Source organism: Manacus vitellinus, unplaced genomic scaffold (genome assembly GCF_001715985.3).
Source record: "Manacus vitellinus isolate BGI_N305 unplaced genomic scaffold, ASM171598v3 scaffold_36_pilon, whole genome shotgun sequence".
NCBI classification, from domain to species: domain Eukaryota; kingdom Metazoa; phylum Chordata; class Aves; order Passeriformes; family Pipridae; genus Manacus; species Manacus vitellinus.
In genome coordinates, this window is record NW_021940508.1 from 7,721,438 (window position 1) to 7,730,389 (window position 8,952).

At 45.3% G+C, this 8,952-nt stretch overlaps 1 protein-coding gene across 2 annotated transcripts in view; it reads left to right on the forward strand.

The window, feature by feature from the left end:
- KIF24 (kinesin family member 24) overlaps positions 1 to 8,438 on the forward strand; it is a 28,239-nt gene extending 19,801 nt beyond the window's left edge. For both annotated transcript variants that reach the window (XM_018077336.3, XM_008927707.4), the window contains 5 exons: positions 763 to 834; positions 1,501 to 1,610; positions 2,503 to 4,929; positions 5,815 to 5,908; positions 8,123 to 8,438. In XM_018077336.3, coding sequence (XP_017932825.3) covers positions 763 to 834; positions 1,501 to 1,610; positions 2,503 to 4,929; positions 5,815 to 5,908; positions 8,123 to 8,263 — 2,844 coding nt within the window. In that variant the 3' untranslated portion in view covers positions 8,264 to 8,438. The remainder of the gene's footprint in view (positions 1 to 762; positions 835 to 1,500; positions 1,611 to 2,502; positions 4,930 to 5,814; positions 5,909 to 8,122) is intronic.
- The last annotated feature ends 514 nt before the right edge of the window (positions 8,439 to 8,952 follow it).

Here is an 8,952-nt window from a genome sequence, read left to right on the forward strand (position 1 = left end):
TTGTCTTCAGGCATTTAAACACATGAGGTTTGAAGTTTGCTGCTCGTTTAAATATTCCTGTTAATTTCAAGTGTAAGACTTTCAGATGCTGCAACAAGGAGAAGCAGGATAAAAAAAAATAATTGTTTGATCTCCTGCGTGTTACAGGTGCAATTTTTAATAAAATGCTGTAAAAGTGAGAAATAAGTGTCATTTTAAGTAGGAGTCTGTAGAATGTAGTAAGGCTGTAAATGATTCGTGCTAGTATCACCATGACAGTACTGTAATCTGCTTATTTTTCCTTCAATATTTCCTCTAAAGGGCTTGTCTCGTGGCTATACTTTCCATTTCTGGCAGTTTTAGAGAGCATCCAGGCTTGATATGGAGTGTGATGCTATTGTGCTTATTCCAGTGAAGTACACATCTTTGAGTTTGAACATGACATCTTTTTACAAGGCTGATAATAAATCACAGAATCACAGAACTGCCAGGATTGGAAGGGACCTCTGGAGATCATCCAGTCCAACCCCCCTGCCAAGGCAGGATCAGCTAGAGCAGGTGACACAGAAACACCCCCAGGTGGGTTTGGGATGTCTTCAGACAAATCTGTGCTGCCTGAAGGAGCTGGAGCTGCCTGTTCCTGCCTGTGGCAGCTGCAAAGTGACCTTGGCACAGGACATAGTAGGAGTCAAAGGTGACATAGGGCCCTGTTAGGTTCGATTTGATGCAGTTCAGTTCGTGACTGATTTGTTGTTCCCTCCTGAATGTTTTCTCTTTTGGCAGCTGAAGGAATGCATTCGGGCACTGGATCAGGAGCATGCACACACTCCTTTCCGGCAAAGCAAATTGACTCAGGTAAAATGAGCAGCAAGGCAAGAGTAGAGGTTTCCCTGTAAAGGGCAAAAATTAACCAAAAAAAGTAAATAAATAAATAAGTGGCATAGTTCAGTAACTGCTATTAAACCCCTTAGGAAAAGAGGAAAAGCATAACTTTTGCAAACTTTAATTCTAAAAGTAATCGCAGAATTAAGGCCAACTACCAGTTTCTCCCAGCCAGTGCTGGGGACTGGCGTAGTTAAAATAACAAACAAACAAACAAAAAAGCTAAAACAAAACAAAACCCCAGAAACTACCTTTCAGACTCATTCAGAGTTACCATCCATCTGCACCCATCCATCTGCAACCAATCCTGCATCTTCTGTGCAATATCAGTCCTGGGAGCTTGCATCAACATTTCTTCACTTCAGTTGTAACATCTGCTTTATTCCCCAAAACATATGGGCACCCCTGTGGCACCTGCTGCAAGGGCTTGTTCAGAGCCCTGAGTAACACTCATATTCATTTTAAACTGTAAACAAATAATGATAAGACAAATTGAGACAAAAGAACTACATTTAACAAAAAAGAAAAAAAAGGAGCCAGTAACTAGTGTTAAATTTCTTCTGTACACATTGCTAATTTACAGGACAAACAAGGGGCATGAACTGCTAAGAATCCAGGTTTTTTTCCTTTGAATCTTAGGTGCTAAAGGATTCTTTCATTGGCAATTCCAAGACATGTATGATAGCCAATGTATCACCCAGCCACTTAGCTACAGAGCATACCCTGAACACTCTACGATATGCTGACAGGTAGGTGGTGAAAGACAGTCTTGCCAGGATGAAAAACAGAAAGGAAAAACTAATGTATGATATTTGTGGTTACATTTTCTTTTGGCTGTTTTGAAAAGATTGATTTAGGCAAGAAGTGCAATTTGCACAATGCTAATAAAATGTTTACCTATTCCAACCCTTATAATAGATCTTAAAATTTTCCATGTATTGTAAGTACTTTCAGTAATGAAGATATCACTGTGTGCCCCTGTAATCAGGATTTGGTTTAGCTTTGTATTACAATTCTACTTAGAATGTGTGCAAGTCCTTCACCTTCCCTCCTGCATAGGAGGAGGTAAATTACAGGCTGTGCAACACTGGTGTTAGAAGGACAAGAGATACTTGAAGGGTAAAAGGGGCAAAGGGAACAGCTGAAGGTCAGGCTGATAGGGAACAGGGTGATACCAGTTAATCAGCTCTTTACAGTTTCACTGGGGATCAGTTGATCCAGGAGCAGTGTAGCCCTGTGAACATCACCAGAGCTAAGGAGCCCCACTGCAACTACTCCAAAAGTCCTGCTTAGTGCTCTGTGGGACTCTGATGTGCTGTGTAGAGTACCAGCTCCTTCTGCTGCATGATAGCATGAGGAAATGACACTGCCTTGCACTGAAACTGGGGCCATTTCAACTCACTTGGCCTGTCATGCACCGTTCAAGGAAGCACTTAAAAAGGCTGCTATAGGCCTTTCCAGAAGTTCAGGCATTTTGGCAGAGGGATTTTGATACCTGTATCAAAACAAGATCCTGTTACAAAACAAACCATAATGCTGAATTCAGTATTTAGTCTCAATACGTGAAAGCATTAATTTGTTCTAAAGATGCTGTTATTTATCTGAAAGCATGACACCTTCTAAATCCAGCCTGTTTCACAGGGTCAAAGAGCTGAAGAAAGGGATTAAATGTTCTACCCCTGTCACAAATAGGCGTCGCAGAGCTGGAAATGTATCTCCAAAACGTGTCCAGAGCACTCCCTCTTTGCCACCTGGGGAAAAGAGCTCTCCAAAGAAAGTGAAGCTAGGCCTACAGCATCCCTCAAGTGCTACAAAAACAAAGGTATATCCTGCAGCACTCCAGCCACCTGGTGTCCCTCTTACCTCTACCCCAAGGGCAGTCAGCAAAGGACATGCCTACAGAGGAAATACCAGCACACCGTGCTTCCAGCTCATGAGCCCAATTAAGGGAGTACTACGAATAGCACATCCCCTGAAGAAGAAAACTGATGATCTATCCCCCCTCTCTGAGCAGAGTCCCTCTGTGAAGGATTTCATCATCAAAAGTGCTGCCACAGATGAAACAAGAGAGAGTGGCCAGAGGGACAAATATATGCAAGACAGATCACCTGTCCAGTGCCTGAAAGTCCAGACAGTGCAACCTATTCAGAAACAGCTTGTTTCTAGAGATGGTATTTCCTTTGGAGAGGGAAATCTGCCCTCTGACAGCAGAAATACTTTTGCTAAACAATATATTGAACCCTGGACGTATCTGCCTCCATTTCAGAAGGAAAGAGAGGAGCATTTACGTCTTTATCATCAGCAGTTTCAGCAGCCACCTATTCTACAACAAAAATTGAACTATCAACCCCTTGAGAGGTTTTTAATGCAGTACAAGCCCGAGGAGATTCAAGTAAAACAGGAGCTGAGCCTTACTCCCACAGAAATGCAGAACAAAGAGGGGGTGCCACTGGAAGATCTGGATGACAGCGATTTCAGTGAAGATTCTTTCTCACCTGTCTGTAGTCAAAAGAGCGTGAAAAGGGGAAACACCAACAAATGCAGTCAACATTCCTTTTTCCTTCATGAAAGAGAAGAAGGAACTGAAGAAGAGCAAAAAGGCCAAAAGCGTCAGGATTTATTTTTTACATATGCAATACCCATGCAAGAGCATGAACTAGATGACAGCTGGGATTGTATCGAGGGCAGCCCAAAGGCAGAGGAATCCATTAAAAATGCAGGCTGCAGCAGAACTCCAGCAGACTGGAACTATGACTTAGCTATTGAGTCCCCTCCAAGCAATACTGCAGAAAAGCCTTACTGCCTGCAGGAAGATCCTGCTTGTAGCTGGAAACACAGCAAGGATTTCCTAGCTGATCACGAAGAGTACAAAACCAAACACAGATGTCTGGTTTACTCCAGTGAAGCCAGCTTAACTCCAGAAAAGGATACTTCAAACCCATATGTATCTCCTGTGTTGAAACCAGGAACTCCGGAGTGCAAAGAGATTGATCTCCAGCATGAGGAGAGGGAAGAACCCACTTTGGACAAACAGGTTGCCCTCGCAGGAGATGTACAAGGGAAAGCTCGTAAAAGTGAAGTTAACCACTTTGTCTCCTCCAGCTGCTCCTCAGAATTCACTTCCGAGCTAAGAGCCCCTCTCCTGATGTCCCCTCTCGACTGTGAGGAAACAACTGATCCAGACAAAGTGTCTTGCAACCAAGAGAAGTCCCCTGGTGAGAAGCAGGCTGCAGGCAGTGCCATGCAGGGCTCCCAGAGCAGATGTGAGGAGGAGGGCTGGCAGTGCACGAGGAGCAGAGCCCTGACGGACAGCATGCTGGAGCTGGGGGAGCAGATCCGGCTGGTGGGAAGGCACCGCGCGCTGCTGTGCTTCCCGCGGGCCGGGCACAGGTGGCTCCCGCCCGCCTGCTGCCGTGCCAGGCCCTGCTGCTGCTGCCGCCTGGGCTCGGGGTCAGCACAGCAGGGAGGGGGCTTGTGTGTTGGGCCTGACCCCACAGAAACACCCACAGCTGGATCCCCGGGCGCCAGGGCAGAGGGAGAGGGTGGGGTGTCCCACAGTGACTCCACGTGCAGGGAACACACTGGTGGCAGACGGGGTGGTGCTGACCTGAAAGATGGTGCCGGTAGTTCAGGAAAATCCAACTCGAGTCAAGAACCCAGTGTTGAGCCCATGGCTGAGGAAAGAAATGCTGAAACACCTGAAAAGAGCTGTTTTTCAGAGGCAACATGCCTTCTCAGTGTGGGGCACACGGATCATGCAGCCCAGTCCCCCTCTCAGGAGAACAGCCTGCTGGTGCAGCCAAAGTCAGGAGTGAGGAATGAGGACCTCACCCATTCTGAAGACCCTGCCGAGTCATCATTCAGCAGTGAGGAAACAGCACTGCAAAAAAACCAGTTAATGCAGAGTGGTTTTACACAAGAGACTTCTGCTGCAGATGCAGGATGTGCAACCAAAGATGATAAGCCAGTAGCAAATGCAAAAAGCCCCTCAGGCATGTCCATCAACAGCTCTCCAAGTGCTACATCAGAGTTGGGGAAGTGGCAGAGGGAAACCCTAGAAAAGGCACAGTAAGTCTTGCTCATCATTGAAGTTTGTAATGAAGCTTAGAAAAGTGATACATTTGCCTTTATTTCTATGTCATAGTCATATGTGCTTTAAAAACCAAAGCGTAATCTTCTAATAAATAATTATTTAATAAGATTAATCACAATTTATAGTCAGTATCTTTTAAATATGTGATTGCTTGTTACTTAGTGATATTTTAAAATCTCACAGGAAGCCAATTTTTCTACTAGAACTTCTAACATAATGCTAGAGGGACTAATATTATAGTACAAACTGCAGTTCTCAGTAATTAATTGGCTTCCTATAAGCTGTAAAATACCTAAAATACATCAGAACCTTCCATCAAGAGTCAGGTCATAGCTGTTCTATCCCTATGGAGAGAAAAGCAGCGTGGCAGTCACTGAAGGTGTAGATATAAAACTTCCGAGTACTCTGACCTGCCACTGTCAGCTCCCAGGGACTGGCCTGCATTCATGTGTCTGAAAATACATTGTTTATCAGTGAAACTTGCTCAGAGGAACCAACAGCAGAACTGCCTTCCTTCTCTGCCTGTTTTTCACCAAAATTACTTTCAGCCTCATGGTTGTAAGCCATTTCACCAATTAATTAGTCAGTTGTTTTGCTCCTTGATTTCGCTCTGTGCCCCTGTGCTGCCTGTGCTAATGAGGGGCTGTGGTCTGTCCTCTGTGAACAACCCTCAGTCATCCAGATGACCCTTAATCCCAAACTGCACTTCAAGGAGCCCTGAAGCTTCCTGAGTGCCAGGGACACAGGACAGCAAGGCTTCCTCTGGGGTATTCCCCCTTCTTGAAGGTTTATTGAGGCCAGCAGTAACTACAAGTAGTGCAGTGGGCTGTGTAACCAGAGGTGTATTTTTTGTTTATCAGACAGGCTGTAATTCGTGCCCATCAGGAGCAGCTGGATGAAATGGCATGCTTGTGCTTCAAGGAGGAGTGCTTGATAAATCAAATGTCAGCAATGGTAAGTGTTTCATATGATGATTTTGGTGCCTGTTGAACCTGCATAGATTAATCTCAGAGATTATTAATTTGAATTGGTGATGTGATGTTCCTCATCAGTTCCTCTTCTTGTTCTCCGGTGCCTGTGTCCTTGGAGAGGCCTTTCATTCTCAGTGCCTGTTGTGTCTCTGCCAGTCTCCAGAGTCCTTGAGGCAGCAGGAGGTGGATGGGCCAGCCTGAACTCTTTGTCTCTTATCAGAAAGCCTGCCCTTATTTTGTGTCAAAGGGCACCAGACTGTGTCAGACAGGGTGTCTGTCCCTGGGATGTTTTTCTCTTTAAAGGCTGGAGCAAGTTGAGTTAATATCACAGAACACAGCACACCCCTAAAGCATGGCAATGGTGGCATTTGGCTCTTCCTTCTGGGAGCCCCATTGCCTCCCACACTGCAGATGTGCCAACAGCCCTGGCCCCACTCACTCCAGTGCTCTGGCTGCTGTGGCTTGTGCCCTCACAGGCTCTTGGCTTTTGTCACTCGGGTGTTTCTTGGCTTGTCCTTGTCTCAGATGACAACTGGTGTATGCTGGACCCAAAGATGGCACCTGCATGGCCCCAGTGCAATCCCAGTTCTCTGTTCCTCCTGCATCCCAGCAAATACATGTCACAGCCATGGGACAAGTCTCATCTCTCACCCAGACTGTGAACAATTCCCAGCGAGAACTCCTGCCTTCCCAGTTCCCTCATGTTATCAGTAAAGCCAGGCTGCATTGCTGCATTGCATTACCAAACCATTTCAGTTCCTATCACAATTCAGATCTGAAGTACAGGGACTCTTCCCTCAGGGATTTTGGACTGGATCCATCATGTGGCTTACTCACTGTGATTTCCAGCTGCATGTGCTGTGTTACAGATAACATACAGAGGTTCACAAAGCAGCACAGGAGCCATAAACTGTGTTAGTTTTGTGGCAGACAATGGAGTGATACAAAGCAATCTTTTACCTTTTTTAATTTTTTAAAAAATTTTTTGAAATTGTTCTTCCTAAGTCTGTTGGTCACTGGACACCAGTTCTGCCCCCCATTTATTTGCCCCTTGCAGCAAGCAATTATTTTCTGGCTAGCAGAATTATGACAAGCTTGCCAGGTCTCCCAGCAGTGTTATTTTACAGCATGACAGTTTTTTGGGTAGTGAAATCAGCTTGGGATTCCTGTATCAGCTTCTCTGCTTCCATTTTCAGATGGTTTCAACTTCTCCAGCCGTGAAACTTTGGCTGCAGGAGAGACTCATGCCAAGACCAGCCACACACTGAACACAAAGCCATATTTAAAGTGCTTAAGAAAAATATTCCACAGCAGCTGGGCTGGTCTTTATTACTATCCCGATGTCCCTGTGAGACAGAGATACAGTGCAGGAAATAGCTGGAATACTGCCAAATCAGCTTTCAAGTGATTGATTTCCATGCATAGCAGCTGAATTCCCCAGCCCTGGGGATGTTGACACCTCCCAGCTTCTCAGGCACTGACCTGTGAACAGAGGCACCAGGCTTCTCACAGCTGGAGAGCAGAGCAAATCCAAGTGCTCCCTTATTAATACAAGCCCTACTTAAAAATACCTGCCTCCATTTCAGTTTTAATCAGCTTCATATTGCTTTTTATCCGTGTGGCAGGTTGCTATGGAAGGTAGAGTTCCCCTCGGCCAAGGCTGTGTACAGTGCTGGGATTGCTCACGTCAGACCTGGCAGACCTGCAGCCAGGCAGGAGTTGGACTGGGCCTGTGACCTGATGAGAAATAAACCCCTCACACCTCTCAAGATTGGGCTGTTATGATCCATGGGTGGCCCAACACCCCATTTATTTTCATGATCCAACATTAGAGGTGTCAGGAACAGTGTTCAGTAGATTGTAAAACTGGGTGACCAGTCCCTGTACCAAATCTTTGAAAAGCTGACCAGTGTAGCAGAGTAACAACAGGTGTTTCATACATTTTTATTTTTAAACCATTGTATTTGCTGTAATTTCACCAACAGATAAAACTATCAGAGTCAGTGAACCTTGGTACTTAGAGACACTAACCTTTGTCTGTGAGGGTTGGGACTTAAATAAGGAAATGTTCATGTAATCTACTATACTGCAGAATGGAAAACAGGCTTTTATGCACTGCTGCAGTGCAAAAAATATGCTGATTTTCTCAACCCTGCTGCTGCTGTTTCCTAAACTTTCCTTTTGCCTTCTTCACCAGGATTTTCAGAATTTCATGGCCATGCTGGATGAAATCTTGGAACTGAAGTCACAGTGTATCCAAACAATGCGAGCCCAGCTCCAGCTCTGTTTAGCCTCTCCTGGCACTGACATGTCACTGCAACCACCTCCACCAGTTTAGACCTTCTTTGCTTCCACACACATGGGAGCAGCTATGGAAAACACCAGCCAGCACTTTGCTGCACTTGGTGCTGCAGAGTGTGGGTGGTAGGGGATAGCTTTTGGTTTGATGTGTGCGATTAGTGTGTATTTTATATAAGGACGGAGAGAATTCTGAGTAAATGAGAGGTGACTAATTGGCAACACAGGCTTTGTATTTTCATTAATACCCGTAAGCCACCTTCCTAAAAATAACAATTCAGCAGCCTTTAAATATCTCATCAAGCAGCAGGCAGTCCTGTTCATGTATCTCAGCAACTTCTCACGTGTTAAAGGCACTTCTGCATTGCCAAAAAAAGGGGGGGCGGAGGGGAAAATAGAATAGAAATGCTCAAAAGCTTCCCAGAAAAGTGTTTGCAAACAGGAGCCAGGGGTTGTTACAATAACATAACCAGACCTACTTAGTAATTGGAAGTCAAGGCAGGGCAAGAAGCACTGTCAGTTTGAGAAGAAGGAAGCCTATTGTTGCCCTAGTTTGTGGGATGAACACTCCAGAGCTCCTGAAAGATGTGGTTTAAGTCATGGGTAATGAGCGGTTTAGCAGGGACTTTGTACCAGAGATTCATCTCTTGTGTTAATAAGCGTGTGGGTTTCATGGTGCTGCCCACAGCTAGAGGCCAGCAGCTTCACCTGCTGCACACATCAGCCCCT